At 39.2% G+C, this 21,280-nt stretch overlaps 1 protein-coding gene across 1 annotated transcript in view; it reads right to left on the bottom strand.

The window, feature by feature from the left end:
• Positions 1-833: 833 nt before the first annotated feature.
• Positions 834-21,280, bottom strand: part of LOC139742629 (endothelin-converting enzyme homolog) — a 162,977-nt gene continuing 142,530 nt past the window's right edge. Inside the window, exons 10-20 of the mRNA XM_071653154.1 lie at positions 20,643-20,776; positions 19,221-19,443; positions 18,193-18,291; positions 14,912-14,989; positions 13,860-14,022; positions 10,598-10,649; positions 9,807-9,999; positions 9,455-9,520; positions 8,667-8,762; positions 6,973-7,049; positions 834-1,031 (exon numbers count right to left, since the gene is read on the bottom strand). Of these exons, the coding sequence (XP_071509255.1) occupies positions 932-1,031; positions 6,973-7,049; positions 8,667-8,762; positions 9,455-9,520; positions 9,807-9,999; positions 10,598-10,649; positions 13,860-14,022; positions 14,912-14,989; positions 18,193-18,291; positions 19,221-19,443; positions 20,643-20,776 (1,281 nt within the window). The 3' untranslated portion in view covers positions 834-931. The remainder of the gene's footprint in view (positions 1,032-6,972; positions 7,050-8,666; positions 8,763-9,454; positions 9,521-9,806; positions 10,000-10,597; positions 10,650-13,859; positions 14,023-14,911; positions 14,990-18,192; positions 18,292-19,220; positions 19,444-20,642; positions 20,777-21,280) is intronic.

Here is a 21,280-nt window from a genome sequence, read left to right as displayed (position 1 = left end):
ACCACACCAACTGGTGTTACTGTGGTGTACATGTGTTTACACATTTTTTCAAAAATCAAGTACTTTATCGGAAAATTCTTTATCGTCTTGTTGAAGTTCAAATTTAACAAGAAGTGCAGTAACTAAGAAACTATTCAAAAAACAATTTTAAATTTTGAAATGACACCCGGAGGTGTTAATCTAACACCATGAATGAGCACCGGAAATTTAACATGAGCTCGGTGTTTCATATTTAACACCGGACTTTTTGCAGTGTACTGACGGAAATGAAATATAGGTGTGCTCAAACGCACCTTTGAGTATCAAAACATGAGGGTCTGGTTCCTTTAGTAGCTCTGATTTACCTGTACAAATGGATGAATTAGAAAAAAATGAAAAAAGAGAACCCTCCCTCACATGATGAAAACAACAAATCTGCCAATATTCACTGCTCCTCTGAAGTCTTACCATTCTCACTACAGATTCAATTTGCACAGTACTCACACTTCAGCCATCACCCCTCATTCACTCAGAACTGCTACTCCCAATTTGCAGTCATTAGCCGCAGTGGCCATGAACCGAAGAATTCTTTCTATTTTTTTTTTTTATATCAATTTTCATTTTCTTTTGGAGGCGGGGTCATAAGAATGAACAGGGCAAAGACCTCTCCTCTATACCATCACTGGCATGACTCCAGTTTTACAATGTAGGGGTGAAATCTTTGCAATTTGTCATCATCGGAAGAGGTCTTTAAAAAAAAATGAAACAATACAGCATAAAAAAAAACAACACAACATACAAAGACTGGAAAATATTTCTTGATAACAAATATAGTTACTACTTTACATTTTACAGTCAAATAGAGATTTAGACATATGTACAAGCTCTCCGTAAATCAGATATGAGATCCCGCCCGCGAAGCGCCGCCCTTTGACCCCACCTCGGCGGGAGCTCACCAGACCTCGCACTTATCCCTGGGGTTCATGTGCGACCCGAGGGGGCAGTTGAACATCTCGGCAAACTCGTACGAATTTGATAACGTCCCTATCACCCTGTGATTGGGCGAGAGGCAGGGGTGAGGCACAACCAGGTTTGGGGGTGGGGAGAAGGAGGGGAGAGAGAGAAGGGGGGGCAAGGAAACAATATAGCATGGAGAAAGAAGCAGTAAGAGAATGAAGAGGAAGAGGAAAAAAGGGAAGTATTGAAAAGTGGGTGAATGTGAGAGACCAAAAAGAGATGAATGGTGGGGGTAAGTTTGAGAGAAGAAAAAAAAGAGGAAGGTACAAGAGAAGAAAAGTAACAGAAGAGAAGAGAGAAGAGAGATAGATGGAAATAGAAGAGAGGATACGGGGGAAGATAGAAGAGAGGAAAAGAGGTTCAGTGGAGGAATGTCAGAAACAGAGGAGGAGTATAAGGAGGGGAGAAAGAAAGAATTGTAGGAGAGAGGAGAGGTGAGGTATTGGGAGGGGAAATGGAAAGAAAGAAGAGGAAAGAGAAAAAACTGTTATTCAAAATTGAACAAAACCCAACTCTTTGTTTGCCAACAAACAAATCTGAATTATATTTGTTCCTGAGCATGTAGTACAAGTATTTTTGTCCAATATGTGATGCAATTCCAAAATGATACTATGAAAATGAGATGTAACATGCACACACACAAACAAAAATAAAACATTTGGTAAACATTACATAAGCTTGCTTTACTCACACTGCTGATGCAATAGATATGGCTGCCTTTAGAATATCGTGCAGCAAGACTCATGCAGCAATGCCATTCAAGATATCATGATTAAACACAAATATTCAACAATTCTTCATATCATGGTACAAACATGAAAAAGAGTGAATGCAGTACTGCATGACTATGGGATGACTAACTAACTATCATCCTTGACATAATCATTTGCGAGATTTGAAAAAAAAAAATCAAGTAATTGTTGACAGTATGTACATATTGTAATGGAAGTGATTTTGATATGATTCAGACAGTTCTTTTCAGCATTCTCTGCTCTTTCTTCAATTCCTTGTGAATGCTAGTGCATTTCTCTCCATGATGAGACATTCACTTCTAGTTTAAAAATATACTCTCTAAAAAAAATCGAGAGAAAATATTCACTCTTGAAGGAGTGAATTTAAAAAAGAGTGGATTTAGAGTGAAATTGGAGTGAATTTTGAGTGAAAATGTTCATTTTCACTAATTTTGGAGTGACCTCAGGGATCACTCGAAGATTTTGGAGTGATCCCTGAGGTCACTCTAAACGAGTGAAAAAGAACATTTTCACTCAAAATTAACTCAAATTTCACTCTTTTTTGAATTCACTCCTTTAAGAGTGAATAATTTCACTCGATCTTTTTTAGAGAGTAAATGCTTGTCTAAAAATGTGTAAATATTTCAAAGACAACCTGCAATGCTTTAGAAATGATGTATCAATAAGTAATATTACAGTCATTACTTTCACAAACAAATTCTTGATGACTGCATGATATTACAGTTATTTTCTTCAAATATCATGTTTTCTTCTTTTTATTTTGAGATGAGAAATTCATGAAAATAAATCAAAACCTATTCTACGAGTTACAATCGTAACATGTTGAAATTCAGTAACAGACGGATGGTAACAAACACGATGTACGCTCTCGTCTTTCACGATCGGCAACCACAAATAAAAATTCAGAACATATGGGCCTCGTAAAATGTTTCACGGGACCAAAGAGCAAATAAACTTTCTTTTCTGGGATGACTCAAATTGACTGTGACACTCCTGGATATCCTGACATCAACTTATTCTGTCACGGATTGGAATAAAATTAAATGACAAATTTTTAGTGACTTTTTTAGCAATTATCTGCATTCTGTGAGAGTGCATTGACAAGAGTGATACGTTCTCTTATAAATATTTACCTTCACTAGTGAGTCGAATGCACTAAATTCACCTAATTGAACCAAAATAAATCCCAATTAAAATACAAAAAAAAAAATGGACAATCTTGTTCTCCAATTCTGCTAACCTGACTCTCAAACTTCTCAAGACAAAATCTTACAAGGACTGTGAGAACTTTCTATCAACAAAGTGGCACACTGGCCTGACATGTAGTATAGCAGTTAGCAAATCTTTCTTCTCTGTGTGTATATGTTTTTTTTTTATGTTTGTTTTTATTCACCAAACACAATATCATTAGAATGTTTAAGCTTCAGAAAAAAGAATGGAGTGTTCACATGATAGTAATTTCACTATACAATCAAAATAATTACCAGCATGCGGATAAAGTAGTACAGAAACAACTTTCCTAAAATATGCCTGAAATAAGACATGAGCTCTTGAGTTTTGATTGCAAAACAAAACAAAACAAAATACAGTGACATTTTGCATTGATTGATTGATAATGGTTGCAAAATATATACCATCTCTTTACTAGTGTCTAGACTTTGTACAAATATACAAACAAACACACAAAAATTAGCCATTACTGTAATGGCTTGGCAAATGGGTCTATTGTGCAATGGTGGACATGGTTAGAAACTTGATGAGAATTTCGTTTTTGTTTTTGTGTGTAGGCTATGTCTGAATTGTCTAGTCTATAAATTTGACTCATTCCTTCAGCATGCCAAGTTGGCCTTTCTTTTTTTTCTTTTCTCTTCTTTTTTTTTTTTGTTTAGTCCACAACATCCTCAATCAATTACAATATGAGAGGGCACTAGGTTTCACCAAATACATTATGCACTTGGAACTGGGCTTAAGAAGTAGTTTTCCTAAAACATGAATGAGAATTCTAACTGGCAGCCTGTAACTTGGTATATTCAAAAAAGATTTTGTTTTTGTTTCAAGAGGTATGTGAACGAGTTCAAAGATGCATATTAACATCCTCCCCCTCCTCCCTCCCCCCCCCCCCAACACACACACATACACACAAACGCAATAGATGCTAAACTTGAAAAGAATCCTGACTTCAAGGCCTCTTTTTCTCAAACGAAGCATCCTCTCATGTTTCTAGTTTGGTGAGTTTGGAATATTAACTAATGTGTTGCGTGTGATTTCTTTTTTTTTTTTCTACAGTTTAAAAAGTTAGAGATGATTTCTTTTTTCAGAAATTCACATCAAATTCATTAAGATCATATGAATTAAATTTGTTAAGCATTAAGGATGCAAATCTGTGTATGTTGTACAATCAGTCAAGACAAATTGGAGAGCTGTCATGGCATACAATTTGACTGGATGCTGTATCAAACCACCAGATTTATAGTGGGAAATATTAGACATCATCACACATCTCCATATAAAGCAGTCCAAACAAGAATTGCTCAACGTTTGCGAGGTCATCCTAGGTTGTTGAATGTTCCTCTATCATAATTTCATTTCCGATTTAGTGGGGTTTTTTTAGCCCCAGAGCTTGCTGACAAATATCAATCACCTACACTTCTTCCCCTATTCATTATGTACTTTGTAAGAGTGGCAGTATCAAAATATGCCCACCATTTAACTGAGATAAGAATTGTAAATATAAACCAAGTCTGCCAGCCATGGGGGAAATCTATTATTGTAATCATTTGTGAAATGGTGTGGTGTCAACTTTTGGCCCCTGGAGCTACCATCCTAAATACCTCAGAATCAAAACTTCTCTATGCTGAAAAATGAAGAAAAGGCTGTTCAGATGCAAAAATTTACCAGAACTATATAGCTATACCGAAACAATACAGCTATACGATGAATTTATACATCTGAACGCTGACTAATGAAGCAACGTATAACGAAATGACATAAGGCGAAACAACGGTCAGAGCATCGTTTCGAACTAGAATTCAATAACGAATCAGCATCCCATCACATCCTTTATGTGTCTGAACAGTATAATTGGGTGGGGCTTAATGGGAGCGCGCATGAAAGGTGACCCTATACCTGTCACTCATGACCTTAACAACATGCGCAGTGAAAAAACTGCACATCAACGTGACGTTTTCCAGAACGGTCAAGATTAGCATCTGAATGGTTTGTCGGCTACACGATGATTCTTTATACATCATTTCTTCATCGACTTTTGGTATGAACTGGCTTGCGTCTGAACAGGGGGCAACTATCAATATCAATTGCAGTCTGAAGTGAGATCTGACATGTCAGAGGTTGGATAGGCAAAGGTGGGGGGGGGGAAGTGTAATAAATTCTTGAGATGGTTGCTGGTTTCCCCAAAAGTGTAAGGTCGGATGGACAGAAAGAAAGGACTGAGAAATTTTGAGGAAAGTCGCTGGTGTCAAGGAATATGCCAGCTTGGATAGGTGGAGATAAAACAACTAATTTGTAATTATGGTAAGTTCTGCAAGCAATTGCTGTCTTCAACAGAAGATATAAGTTTAGAGGGGTAGAGAAAAGTCAGTCCTCTTCTTCTTCTTCTTCTTCTTCTTCTTCTTCTTCTTCTTCTTCTTCTTCTTCTTCTTCTTCTTCTTCTTCTTCTTCTTCTTCTTCCTCTTGACCAATATCTGTGTGAAGAATGTCTAATCATTTTTTTTTCTCCTATCCAACCAAGCTAACATCTTCAGTTGAAATCAGCAACCATCTGTTTTGTTCGTTCTTTTTTCTTTCAGTATCACAAAAGTAAACTAAGTCAAGTATTAAGTAGTCATAACAGATGCCAAATTTCTGAGTGCATGCTGCTTTGGAACAACTCAGTGCAATCATCATTGGATGTTTGATGATAGGTGTGTCCAGATAAAAAACAACAACAACAAAGAAATACTTGTCGCTCATCTACACCTGCATTCTACTCTTAATGTGAATGCGTGTATGTGTGTGTGTGTGTGTGTGTGTGTGTGAGTCTTCACATCTAATCCATATCCACAAGGTGAACGTCCTGATCAACACTGGGACCATGTAATGGCTACGATCAGACTGCCTACTTGTAATCGTCAGTCACCGACCTCCATACATTTTTGGTTCCAAGTTTGTTTGTTTTGTAAACAGTGAGGTTTTCCATTTTCTCTCCATAATATTCTTGTGACCCCTTTTTTGTGCATTTTGGCGTTTTTCTTTATTTTGTTCGCTCCACACTAGCTCCAGGATATGAATATTGCATGCTGTTGCAAACAACAGCCTCAAGTGTATTATTTCCCTGTCTCTTACACGACATAGCATCACCAAATGACTGACCACCATTTCTCACTGAGTAGCCTCTTCCATAACAAATCCCCTGATTTCAAACAACAGCAAATGTGTGACCCAGCAAACACAAAGACAAAAACGAATGCAATAACAGAGTAGAAAAAATTTGAATTGAATAAATCAAAAGCATTTCACAGCAACGTTCTTCACAGATTTACCTGTACAGCAGACGAAAGGCATTGCATAGTTTTGGTTTCAGGTTTTAACTTTTCGTGAGATAATTAGAAATCACTCATATGAAATATTCAAGAGCAAATAATTCTAAGAGGAATTAAAAGGCAAAAAAAAAGAATAAAACAAAGTAGTCCTAGTATAAGGTGGGTCCCACCTTTTATTACGACCACTTTGTTTTACTTTGCTGACCCATGTTGGGGACAGACTGACTTGGCTGTTTCAAAACCGATTTTCATCAAATTAAGTACATTCCTATTAGAATATGCTCTTTAATATTTCATACAAATGGTTTCTACCATCTCGCAAAATATTTGAATCTGAATCAACCAAAACATACCATCCCTTTAAAGCGTAACTTCAATTCATGTTTACCACGATATGTGATTCGTCTGGAACCACTTAGTTTGTGTATGGCATGTCAATCACCATGATACTAAGCAGAACTACAGGTTTCTAAATCTTCACAGTTTTTCCTTTTTTTCCATTCTTTTTTTTTTTCAAGGGAATGAATCATTTAATTAAAAAAATAAAAATAAAATGTAGGTACAACAAATGTAGATATCAATTTACGTAAAATTGTGTTATGTGTATCCTACTAAACCAAGTAAATGCACTGTATTTCACAATTTGGTGGCTTTCACACCCCAAGGTACTCAAGAGTGCTACCTACCGGTATTTGGGAGGCGTGTGTTCGTCTGTTAGAAGCTGCAGCTTTGCATCCTCAGGTGTTGATGTCGAGCACCAGACCTGAAATGAACCAAATTGCAAAACGGGATACTTTATACATGGTATATCACGTAGTGTGTTCACTTTTTCTTTTCTTTTTCTTTTTTTTTTTGCGAAGTTTGTGATTCGACTGATATACATGAAATTAACAACTTCCGAAAATATTGCCACCCATAAAACAAAATGCCCCATATGCCACCTCCAAGGTGGGAAAGCGTAATTAAAAAAAAAGAAAAAAAGACCACTTTCACAAAATCTCCTGCTCTTCCACACCTGGGTTTGATTTCTCCTGCTCTAGCTGTGTGTCTCCTTCCTTAACATGTATTTTCTCTCACTTAACCCGTTGAAGACTAGTCCCGAGTATACTCTGGCAGGTGTCTACGGGAAATATGTGTCATAGCAAAATCAGCTCATCCACATAGGTTAAAATTCAGCTTTCTCCCACCCAGCTTGATTTGGTTATAATAATATGCTCAAAAATAAGGCTAAGATAGCACCAGAAAGCAGTTTCTACAACCCTAGGGCTGTATACAGACCCTAGTCTCAAGGGACATAATATTGTGCATTTTTTTTTTTTTTTTTTTTTTTTTTTTGCAATCAAGAGGCTGCAGTTTGCGAGGGGGGTCCGGTCAAGAGAATCTCCAGTTTATTCCCGTTGAGGAAGGACTGATTTTGCTATAACACACATTTCTGATAGACACCTGCCTGAGTATATTCAAGACTAGTCTTCAGTGGGTTATAGAGATGCTCAATGCAGGAGTCTAATTTTATCTTGAAATGAAATGACGCTTAACAGAACAGGATGTAAAGAAAGGCACTAGAACAGAGAGGAGGTGAAGAAGATATGTGACCCACTACAACAAAAGGATCCGAAAGTCGGGGGAGGACAATTTTCTGAAACTGGCATGACATTATTCCCTTACTCTTCTTCTATAATTTCATATGTAGCACAACTCATAAAAGCACTCGGTTGCGGAGATATCGATGATTTTATTAGCGCATGTCAAGTGGTTGAAGAAATCAGAGTTCCTAGAAAAATGCCTTCAAAGTTTGTCTTTCTGACTCTATTATGATCAAGAGGAGGCGAGACAGTTTTCAACGCTTGACAATAGAAGGCATGCTCCTAGCGACCTCCTCGATTTTCATTCAAGCTTAGCGCCAGTGGTCTACGCGCGATCAACCATTAATCGGGATGCCACGCACTGACCAATAAGATCACTCCCTCGTTGCTAGGTGCGGAGTCTAGCTGTGGCGCTAAATCCAAATCTTCAGACACGTTTCTGTTTCGCTGAAAGTCGGAAAATCATGGCTTAGAAAAACGCTGATCTCTTGCTTTTCCTTTGTTCATTTAGCTTCGAAATTTCGCCAGATGATGGACAAAACATTACACTACAAAATTATGCCAAAAACAGAAATTCACTGGTTTTGAACAATTTTGATGATGTGACTTCAAACTTGATTTTCTCGGCTCAGCTGTTAGCGACTTTAGGATCCTTTTGTTGAAGCGGGACCCATATTATGAAGGGAGGAGGAAGAAGGAGAATGAGGAAAAGACAAAAAATAGGAGAGAGATACAAAGGAGAGATTGAAGGAGAAGACAGGAGCAGAAATGATTCTCTAGATGAGGACTGCACCCACCTGTGCAAAGCCGACAAAGAAGAGTTGTCTATGTGATAATCCCAGAGCAGGGAGCAGCAATTCCTCCCCATGCTCTTCAATCCACTGAATATATGCCTGCAGGGAGAAATGGGAGAGAAATATTTACAATCAGAATAGAAATATATACCAAAATAGAAATATATACAATCAGAATAGCAATATATACCAAAATAGAAATATACACAATCAGAAGAGCAATATATGCCAAAATAGAAATATACACAATCAGAATAGCAATAAATACCAAAACAGAAATATATACCACTTATATAAATCAAATGAGAAATATATACCACAAGAGAAGTACAAAAGCAGAAGGAAAACATATACCATGTAATCCTGACAATGCTTAAAAGCATAAAGCTAAAAAAAGAACAGAAAAAAAAAAGATTGGCTGAATATATGCCTGCCGAGAGTCTTAAAATGTCTTAGTCTTAAAATGTAACCCACGACCACAATATTCCAATAAAGTTGGAGAAATTCAACTGATCTTTGTTAAATTGAGACTGTTGATATCTTCACCTCCCTCCTGCACAAAGTATTTCAATGCAACCCTTTGCTACAAAAACATGCTACAGTCACAGAACATTCAATTTGATTTTTGTTTTCTGATCGTGACATTTTTTTAATTCATCAGACTACCAAACTCTCTAATTAAATACAACTTCTTTTGAAAAAAACAAAAAACAAAACAAAACTGAAAAGCTTTCGCTTCACATCAGTACAGACTGAGGCAGGCCGCATCTTAACTTTTTTCTTAAACTCACATGATACGCTGATTTTAATCCACCGTTGTCGGCAATGTTTTCTCCCAACGTCCTTCTTCCGCTAACCTGCACGGTGAGAGAAACAGAGGAACATCATCGTCATGGCATCGTCACAACAGATTTCTGGCAAAATTTGCCACCATTCTGTCATACAAATGAAGAGCATGTCTTTTTGTACATCAGAAGGAATAGTGAGCATGAATGCAGTAACTATACTCGGCTTCGCCTCGTGGGTTAAGCATTCAATAGCTACCTTACGCATACAACTCTTATTGATGCACTCCGACCTGTGCATCATTCGTATACTAACCTTGGTTGTTGGGGAGTATAAACGTCACATACAGACCCTTACCTTTGAACCTAGCACGTCGTAACCAGAATACTGTTCTACCATGCACTCCGTCTGTCGGTTGAATCTTTTGATCGTGTCATTGTTCCACCACCGATGCAGATTGCCGTTTTTATCGTACTCTCTGCCAGCGTCGTCAAATGCGTGTGTGATTTCGTGGCCCATCACGACTCCCATGCCTCCAAAATTAAGTGATCTTTGGTAGCAAGCAAGGGAGTATCAAAGATTGTACATTCACATTTCAAAACGATCCTTGTGCACAGTTTATATCTTCTTTATCAGCATCATAAACAATTCTTATGCTCCCAGTTACAAGCAATTTTTACTTACAGCATCTCTAAATTTCAAATTCAATCTTACAAATTTTGTCCAGTCAGTTGTTGCTACTATTAACACCAAAATACAAAGATATGTTGCACTTTTGCTCCCTTTCTACATTCTTTCACAACCTTTCTACTACAAAATAATGAAAAAAATATTATCTACATAACATCATTATCTCCGTCCTAGTCAGGATTAGGTCAAAAAATATTGTGATATTTTACAGGAGCTTGAGACTACAATCTATAGCAGAACTGTGTGTTATATGGACCTACTAACAATGGTGATCATGCAAATATTATATGAAAAAAAATGTACAAGTACAACTGTATAATATTCATATTTTTTTGTCCAAACAAAGAAACATGCATTATGAATGCTTATGAATATCTTCAGTTTAATTTATATAGTGTCTAGTCTATGATATACATTGTACTTTATAGTTGAACACAGAATCAATAACTCAAACTTACTTTGGATAATCTTTGTCATAGAACGGCGCTTGTAGAATTCCTGCTGGAAATACTGTTAGAAAAAAAGAAAAAGAAAAGTAGAGTGAGACAATGAGACAAATCGTTTTGATATCAAAGATGGATATAGACAAATTAGTCTAGGAAATGAAGCCATTTGCAATTGATTAACACACAGTAATATTTGACAACTGGGAAAAAAATGCACATCTCTACAAACATAATCACTTCTACATGTACAGTCAAATATGCATGTATTAAGGCTTCAAAGGAACTCAAAGAAAACTCAGTAATGGGTGTCATCCAAAGATTTATCTCCCCCCCCCCCCCCGCAAAAAAAAAAAGAAGAAGAAGAAGAAGAAGAGAATAAGAAAAAGATGAATGAAATAAAGAACTTAAAAGTGGAGGACAGGATCTTCATTTTCCACATGCGCGTTTTTTTTTTCTTGTATTTTTTTGCAACATCTTGAATACCATTAATTAACCCGTTGAGGACGGACTGATTGTGCTACAACACGCATTTCCCATAGACACTTGCCCAAGTATACTCGGGACTCGTCATCAACGGGTTAACAGTATCAATATAGTTTGTACCTTTCACCTAGATCTCCATCTACCTCATCAGTCATCTCCACGTTTTATTACTGATTTTTACGCCCCCAGCTTCCACTGCAGGTATTTACTCGCAGTCAGCACAAGAGGGCGGTAAAGCCAATCATTCTCAAGGGTTCCTCTTGAGTTGTTCCCCTACCTTTGTCAGCCCCTCAAGTTAATGGGTGGACTCGTTTTGGGGGTTTTTTTTTTAGATAGGGAGACATTTTATTGGCAGATGAAATGATGCACGGGAGAAGAGGTACAGTTTGCAAATATGGAGAAACATTGCCTAGACATGCAATGATGTATTAGAGGTAAACATACTTTGGATGAGTTATTTCAACTTGGGTAATTCAGAATGACGGAGTGCTTGGAACGCATTCCCCCCCCCCCCCCCCCCCCCAAACAAAAAAAAAAAGAAAAGAAAAAGAAATACGAGTATTAACCAGTTGAAGATTGGTCATGAGTTTTCTCAGAAAGGTATCCATGGGAAATCCATATAATGGTGAAATCACTTTGACAAAACAAAGACAGTGTGTGAGAAACAGACACCAAATAAAGAAAAATGGGAGCAGGTTGAAGTTGGAAAGACAGAAGAGCAGAGAGATATAGTGATAGGGAGAAAAGAGAGCAGCATGAGAAGGAGAAAGAGGGGAGGGAGAAGGGTAGAGTGGAAACTGGGAGGGGTGGGGGGGGCCTAGGGTATTAGTGAATAAAAGGTGAATAAAAAGAAAAGAAGACATACGTTGTATCACAGTACTCAAGATGATAACTGTAAAAGTGGATATTTTCATACGACTAATTTTTGTTTGCGGTCGGCAGGGTAAGAAGAGTTTTACATGTTTATAATTCCGCGGAATCAAGACATCAACTACTGGAACATAAGGCAAGCAACAATATACGCATGCTTTTATTTTCGCACTAGTTTCTGGTTGCGGGAAATGCGGGAAAATTTCAACACCGCGAAAATTTCCACTTTCATAGGATGATCTAACAGCAGTAGCAACATGGCCATGAGTGGGCAAATTCATCATGACCAGCTAAACTGCACAACCCTCTGTTGTGGGAACGAAGATCCAGAACTAACATCTTTGCAACTACGTTCTAGTGGGTCTAACCGAAAGAACCCTACTTTCGATTAACCCTTTGAACGCTAGTCCCAAGTATACTGTAAAAGTGGATATTTTCACGCGACTAATTTTTCGCGCTTGGCCGGGTAAGAAGAGTTTCGCGTGTTTTTATTTCCGCAGAATCAAGACATCACGCACAGGAACATATGGCAAGTAAATATATTAGCATGCTTTCATTTTCGCGCTAGTTTCTGGTTGCGCGAAATGCATGAAAATTTCAACACCGCGAAAATTTCCACTTTTATAGTATGATCTAACAGCAGTAGCAACATGGTCATCGGTGGGCAAATTCATCATGACCAGCTAAACTGCGCAACCCACTGTCGTGGGAATGAAGATCCAGAACTAACATGTATGGAACTACATGTTTTAGCAGGGCTAACCGAAATAACCCTTATTTTCAATTAACCCTTTGAACACTAGTCCCAAGTATACTCTGTCAGGTGTCTATCGGTAGTGCACATTATAGCACAAAGAGCTCATCCTCCATGGAAATGTGGAGAAACAGACTGAGAAGGTTGGTGAATATATGTGACCCGCTACAACAAAAGGATCCTAAAGTCGCTGACGGATGAGGTGAGAAAATCGAGTTTGAAAGTCGCGTCATCAAAATTGGTCAAAACAACCGGATTTCTGTTTTGGGCATAATTTTGTAGTCTAATGTTTTGTCGATCATCTGCCGAAATTTCGAAGCTAAATGATCAAAGGAAAGGCAAGAAATCAGCGTTTTTCTGGGCCATGATTTTCCGACTTTCAACATAACAGAAACGTGTCCGAAGATTTGGATTTAGCGCCGCAGCTAGACTCCGCCCCTAGCAACGAGGGAGTGATCTTATTGGTCAGTGCATGGCATCCTAATTACTGATTGGTCGTAGTCGTGCGTAGACCGTTGGCGCTAAGCTTGAATGAACATTGCGGAGGCCGCTATATAGGAGCATGCCTTCTATTGTCAAGCGGTGAAAATGTCTTGCCTCCCCTTGATCATGATAGCGTCGGAAGGTAAACTTTGAAGGCGTTTTTCTCAAAACTCTGATTTCCTCAACCACTTGACATGCGCTACTACAATCATCGATTCTCCGCAACCGAGTACTTTTATGAGTTGTGCTATATATGGAATTAAAGTAGAAGAGTAAGGGAATAATGTCCCGTCATTTTCAGAAAATTGTCCTCCCCGACTTTCTGATCCTTTTGTTGTAGCGGGTCACATATTATTGTAGTCATGATGACTATGGGGCTGGAGCAAAATGCTGCAAAACCACTGATCTCTATAGCATCTCTGGATATCTCATTGACCTATTCACATTGTACACACAGTTGAAGCCACACGGTACGCCGCCATGTTACTACCCACGCTACTATGCAGACATGCAGAGATTGTCATTGAAGAAAACATGATATCACACGCTGAACACACAAGCGTACGATGTATGGGTGATGTGCGTTGTGAGATGGCGGCACTGCGGTTTCAAAGCAATTCGGCCAATGAGATTATATCCAGGTATTTCCTACGGAGATCAGTACGCAACACGCATCGTATATACCGATCTCGTTTTTCTGCGGGGCGTAGTAGGCGTTGACCTGCGGTGGCGTCATCTCCCACTGGCCCCTGTCCACCGTTCTCCTCAGCTGCTGCAGGTGTTTCTTGACCAGGAACTGCAGGACTCGGATGTTGTTCATGAAGTATTCACTGCTGTTGATTTCCAGCTGGGGAACAGCCATATGAAGAAGGACAGCAAGAAATGAAATGCTAAATATTAGATAAAATTTTTGTCACATCATGCAAACGGGTCCAATATCACACACAAATATCATAAATTCAGTTCCCAATATCATGCACTCGTATATATCCTGTATAGATATATACACTACACTGTATGTACATTGAATAACATGCACATTTGTACACCTAGAATTCTGAAAACCAAAGGAGAAAAAAAAGACTTACATAATAAATTTTCAAAAATGTTCTATCAAAATTCTTGTTTACCATATTCACATCAAGTATAAGTAACATTGTTATTAATTTTGTAAATTTCAGTCATCTCACAAAATTCACACACAAAAATATAAAAACACTGCAAAATATACTGCGCAGACAGAATTCTTGTTTAGGTACATGTATATTGCAAATGTTTGGAAACATAGACGGAAAGATCTGCCATATCTGGTATGACATTTTATGACCGCAATGAATTGAATTCATTTCCAGGCTATTGGTCCACGTTATTCTGTGGTGCAGTGGGTTTGATTGTACTGTAAATGTGCTTTCAAGGCTCAAAAAGCAAGACAAAAGCTGTTCACAGATACAGTACAACAAACCACTCCAAACCATGTCTTTACTATTAAACTACTTCATTGCAACCTCAAAGATGTACAAAGTGTAATAAGAAAAGAGATTCATTGCAATGCTTTAAGATTATATTGGAAAATGAACATCAAGTTAAAACCAAATAAGATCAGCCTGGGTACAATAAAGTTGTGAAAATTAATTTTACTGTGTTGAGCTGTGTACACTCAACAATGCACCTCTCATGGGAAAAAGAAAGGGGAAAAAGTATTTAACAAAAAAAATCTGTGCAGGGTATCAACCTACCTCAGCATATGATGCATCCAGCTTCTCCGAGTCCAGGATGTAATCGGGAAAGCCGATGAGATCGATGATCGCGTTGGCCTGTCAAAACAATCAGAGAGGAGGGTTATGCCTGTATATCCACATGGTGGCCTTCTAGCCCAATAGCAACAGACCAAGATTGATCACAGAGTGCCGAAGGGGGGGGGGGGGGGGGGGGGAGGGGAGGGGAAAGAAACAAAATTGCATGAAGTCATTGACACTTCCCATCCCTCTCGATGGGAAAATTGAAAGTGCCTGGGTCTTGAGCACCGACACCTCCAAACTCCATTACGGCATCTGTTGTGATACCTTTTGATAGATGGATGGATAAATGGATGGACGGACAGATAGATTGATAAATGTATGATTCGGTCAAAAAGGAAAGATGAATAGATAGATTGATGGATGGATGGATATATGGATGAACAGATCAAGAGATAAACTGATATATACATGTAGATGCATAGAAAGACACTGATTGAAAGATAGATTTATTGATAGGGAGATACATATTAAAACAAACGGAAAGACAGCTATATTGGCAGGACAGATGGATAGATAGATATATATAGGTAGATATATAGATAGATAAATAGATAGATAAATTGATAGATGAATAGATAGATGGCTGGATAAGCTTGCAATCCCCAGTCAGGCTCAGAGAAAAGAGTTATACATATACCTAATGCCTGCTGAGATGAAGCTCTGGTTATGGATTCAAGTAACAGACACCTAACATTAATACCGAGATCTCATTGAAACATGTATGACACAATCACTCTTGCCGACAAATTTAACCAGTTTCCATGAGAATCTTCATAATAGATCCATAGACTTTGTACAGCATCCACAAGCTCACCATACACAATGGGTTAACAAAAGCAACAAAATCAAACATCAGTGTTGGTCTCAGTTCAGGCAGAATGGAATGGATATCAGATGAGCGAGTATTCTAAACTCAACTTCTGTCTCATTTAATTTGACTTGTAACTATCAAACTGTTCTGGGCGTGTAAAATTTAAAGCCAAAAAAAACCCCATATACTTTGCTGGGGGTGGGTTCGTTATTTTCAAAACAATCTGTAGTGTTTATATGCATATCACAAGAAATGATGTAGAATTTTATACAGTATATGGGAGTGTGCTATAAAAAGAAAGAATCTACAGGTCAAAACTGTGGATGTGTTCTGTAGGTTCCTTCATATACTCTCACGTGCAAGATGTTACAATTTATTCTTACAGTGATGGTCCTAAGAACTAACAAATACATACATACAAACAAACAGAAAGACACACACACACACGCACACACACACACATATTGCAGAACTCCATCCTATTTCCGCTGTAGATCTTTTATATTCCAGTTTAGCTTGAAGACGAATCTGCATCAGAGATTAACTCAGCAAAGGTTCAAGGTTGAGCTGATTAAACTCATATGTCCCAAGCAGCTGAGCTTATAACACATTGATGGCTTTACCAGCACTGACGATAATTAGAATTAAACAGTCGGGGGACATCAATTGAGTGGAAGTAGGCCACAACAACAGACTGGTCTAAATACCTGCCCTACAAACCCCAGTGTAGTCTAACGATGAAGTCTTATACAGCTCTTACGGTGCCCATGCACTTGACCAGAACTTGATAAAGATATTTCATTAACCCGTCGAGGACGAGTCCCCGAGTATACTCGGGCAGGTGTCTATGTGAAATGTGTCTATGTGAAAAATCAGTCCCTCCTCAACATGTTAATATTCATTCTGATCATTCCAACACTAGACTGCAAGGTTATCTACGGCAACCAACTGAGGTGGCATAATGAAAGAGTCCCACCATAACGCCACTGTGGTATTACAGGAACCAAAGAGATAGCTGCAAAGGGGATAGAAGAAGACTGAGAAGAAGAAGAAGAAGAAGAAGAAGAAGAAGAAGAAGAAGAGAGGAGGAAGAGGAGGAGGAGGAGAAGGAGGAGGAGAGAAAAAAGAAGATTGAAGTAGTAGAGTAGTAGAAGTAGTACTCCTTGTAGAATTACAAGGAGTACATGTAGTTCTGGGAGATTCTTCATTCTGGCCCAATTGGCTGATGCATTTTCAAAGTTACCTCAAGGGGAGTATGAGGCTCTCTGCTCTAGATACTTCCAAAATTATTTTCTTTATTCCATCTTTCTCTTTTATCGACAGGAGGAGGGGGAGGGGGATGGGTAGGGGGCAAGAAAGAGTCCCTTGTTTGGAACAGTTAATAGTTGACTAGTAATTACTTCGGCAGACACACACATTTTGTCTCAAAATGAACAGTGCTTTTATCTCACTATGCATTAGAATAGGATTGTGTGGGAAAGGGCTTTGACCAAGAAGAAACAGATGCCTTCTGAAGGTCAGTTTTCTGTGCTTGCTTGAGATAAGCAACCCCTCCACCCCCCCCCCAAAAAAAAAAAAAATCCTTAAAACACACACAAAACACAAAAACAAACAAACAGAAAGAGTTAACAACAAGATGCTCTGGCACACTTTTGAGATAGACCATGAATAGGAACAAAAAATGAATGGTTAGTGACTGAATGACTGTTGATGTCTCTGAATCTACTGGAATACTTGTTCTTTTAAAGCATTTCATTGCAACTGGATGTACAAATTCTAAGCTATTGTCTATACCTGCTATTCAATACTTCACGAAACACATCAAAATGATATGAATACATGAACAAAATCAACCTGCATCGAGGTTCGTCTATGAAATGCATGCAATCATTTCCACAGTATTTTTTTTTTCTGTGTTGTGAACATGAGGACATATTTTCTTGCCACAAACAAAGCTCAAACAGACCAGCAGTCTTCGCTAAAATGTGCAATGCCCTTTTTATAAATGTAAATTCCCAGGTAAGGAATTTCAGAATGTGGTCAAGAATGGGGTTTTAATTACATTGTGCGCAATTATGCACTTCTATGACTCCAGCCTACTGCGTACCATGGCTGAGAGCTTTGTCGATGTGCACTCCACGGAACATCGTCTCCACTCCAATGGAGGAAGAGGAGGAGAAGAGAGAAAATGAAGATGAAGGTGAAGATGAAGATGAAAATGAAAATGAAGATGAAGATGATGATGTGATGATGATGATGGTGGTGGTGGTGGTGGTGGTAGTAGTGATGGTTAACCCCTTGTGTGTCTCGTTTATCTCCTGTCCATTGGTTTGTGTATGAAATGTGTGTACATGAGACTCATTGGTATAGACAGGGTTAAGGGCGACGAGGAAGAGACCGGTCTTACCTTCTGTTTGGCAGCTACCCTTGTCTCCTCGTCCATCCAGGGGAGGTCGGGAAGATTCCTCTTGAACGCCCCTTTCACCTCGTCCACCATCTCGTTCGCCTGGTTTCCGGAGACGTGAGAGAGAGAGAGAGAGAGATGGAGGCATGCATTACAGCCCTCAGCCACCAGTCTGTATGAGCAGCAAAGCAGCCTTTTATTGAGGAGTTCTTTGTGAACCAGTGGATAAAACCACAAACTCTCATACATGAGGTCCTTGGTTCAAGTCTGCTGGCAGCAGTGGTTGTACCCTTAGGCAAGACACTTTATTTTCATTGCACAGTCCCTCAAAGGGGACTTAAAAATGCCCACGTGGTGGTCATTTGCTCGTAAGCACTAAATCGCTTCCTTAGTGGAATCATTGTCTAAACCTGAATACACGCGCACACACAAGTCAGCCTCACGTCTCAACATAACATTTAATATAATTACAACTCACATACTCCATGGTACAGTTAGAATCAGAAAGAACTTTTCTTTTGCTATCATCATGTGACATGACTCTAATAATGTCACGTGAACTTTAAATCACACACATTGTTAGTTACAGGTACATGACAATGGGCTTCCATGCGAGTCCCCTTCATTTTAGTATGGTGTATACTTCTGAATGCCTGTCTTTTCATCAAATATTCACACTTCTTTCTATTAAACTGCCCCCAAAAAATAATGAGATCCAAAAATTGGGCATCAACTACACTGCACTACTAAGAGATGAAAAGCCCATATATGCAAAAATGCATGTTGAAATCATGCTTCATTGGCAACTGCAATGTACAGTAGTCTTACATATACCTGAGCTGCATGAGTTCCAGGTACATCCACCATTTTCAAAACAAAAAACAAAGAGACCAAAAAAAAAAACCAAAAAAACAGGGGTCTTTTCATTCTTCTGCAAACGGCCAGTTCACCGGAACCTACAATCAACAAGAGGCTTCATCTCCATACAGGAAACAAACTCTGGACACCTTGAAAGCAATGTCAATCAATACCTTGGCTTTACTGTGGCCCTCGAAGGCATGTTTGACAAACAGCGCCCCCAGGGCAAACCCGATGCTGGCGTCCGTGTCAGAGACGCAGAACCGCCACTTGGCAGAGACGTCCCTCTTCCCGGACAGCACACGGTCAAAGTCGTGCTCTGCCTGCCGGAATTCAGCACTCAGGAGGTTAAGGAGGGAGGTGACCAATCTCCAGATCATGTAGTTGTGGACAATACTGGAGGAAGGAGAAAGCGGAAGGAGAAAGGTGGTGGAGGTGGTGGAGGTGGTGTCGGAAGAGGAAGAGAAGGAAGAAAAAAAGGACAGGAAGATGTAGAGGAGGAGGAGGAGAAGGAAGAGGAGATGAAGAGGAGGACGAGAAAGGATGACAAAGAGGAAGAGGTGGAAGAAGAGGAGGTGGAGGAGGAGGAAGAGGAGGTGGAGGAGGAGGAAGAGGAGGAGGGGGAGGCAGAAGAGGAGGGGGAAGAGGAGGAATACGAGAAAGGGAAAGAGGAGGAGGAGGGAGGAAGGAGAGGAGAAGGAAAAAGGAAAAGGAGGAGGAGAAGGAGGAAGAGGAAGGGGGAAGAGGAAGGGGAAGAGGAGGAAGAAGGAAGGGGCAGGAAGATGCAGAGGAGGAGGAGGAGGCATATGAGGAAGGAGGAGAAAGAGGAGGGACAAGGAGGAGAAAGGAGGAAGAAATGAAAGAGGAAGAGGAGGAATGAGGAGGAAGTAGGGGGAGGAGGAGGAAGAGAAGGAAGAGGGGGAGGAGGAGGAGGAAGGAGGAAGAAGGTTTATGAAACAATAATGAAAAGGACATTTAGGAAGAGGACTGCAGCCCTAACAAAACTACCCTGGGTAAACTATGACGATACAAGTGTATAACATAACATTCTTGTATTAAACATTATCATAAATATATTCATCAATATAATCATCATCCTCATCATCATCTAAATTTGCTTACTCCTATTAAAGATAAATGTAAAAGAAAATGTTGCATCAATTTCTCATCATCATTTTGTAAAGTTACTTTTGTCAAGCTCATTCTCTAAAGACTTCAAGTACCCAGTACTTAAGAAGCACACCACTGGGTTACACTCCAAAATCATTGATGGCTATTCCACACACGAAGAGTACGATCACAAGTTCTTATTCACAGTGCTGTATCCACCAACTTTCAGTTCTCTTTCTGTGTATCAATGACAATATAAGGAAGCTTGTGTTATTATCTTCATTATGTTCTGTTCCTTTTCTTTCTTTCTTTCTTTCTTTCTTTTTTTTTTTGGGGGGGGGGGGGGCAGACTTTTAGTATGCAAACTGTCGGCTAGCTTGAGAGGGTTCTTTAAGAGTCCACACAAATCAATAACATCCATCAAATATTTCTAGCACAGCAATACACGGCATTTAAGTCCTCTGACAGCGAGATTGCCCACTTACATGGGATCCGATGACAGTATTAAGTCTGACATATCCTGGAGGAACTGCGGAGCGTAAACGACAATCGGCTCGTCTTTCGTGATGAGGACATCTGTGCCGTTGAAGAGGTACTGGAGATAACCTAACCAGTCCAGCTGTTGAGATATTAAGGGAAGTGAAGAAGTGAGAGGGTCTTCGCCATAAACGTCTCCTCGATATTTTAGTAACACATGTTCATTTACTAAAGAGCTGACCCCCCCAAAAAAAGTCTGATATTTTCTATCCACTTACAACAGTTACATGTATAACATCTCTTGATCCTACAATTGTCTATAACAAATTTTCAAACTATCACTGTTTTATGATAATGATAGTGATATTTACATTGTAGTTTTTATAAAGCGCATTTCAGACTTGTCAAAAATTTTAATGCACCTTACAGACTACTATTATCCCATTCACTGGATATATTATTTCCAACCAGCACTGACTGTGCTCACTGTCCACTCCCTGGGGTGCATTCCAGCCAGTCGCCATCTCACAGACAACTCTCATGCCGATCAACCAACTTACACATTCTCGTCCTACTGGGTACCCTACTTCTGGGTGGAGAGCAGCAATGTGAGCGCTTGCTAAAGAGAAAATATGTCAGGCTTCGT

This window comes from Diadema antillarum, unplaced genomic scaffold (assembly GCF_040938485.1).
Source record: "Diadema antillarum isolate AM-2024a unplaced genomic scaffold, OU_Dant_1.0 seq00001010_RagTag, whole genome shotgun sequence".
NCBI classification, from domain to species: domain Eukaryota; kingdom Metazoa; phylum Echinodermata; class Echinoidea; order Diadematoida; family Diadematidae; genus Diadema; species Diadema antillarum.
The sequence above is the reverse complement of the archived record's forward strand: the minus strand, read 5'-3'. Positions and strand labels throughout refer to the sequence as shown.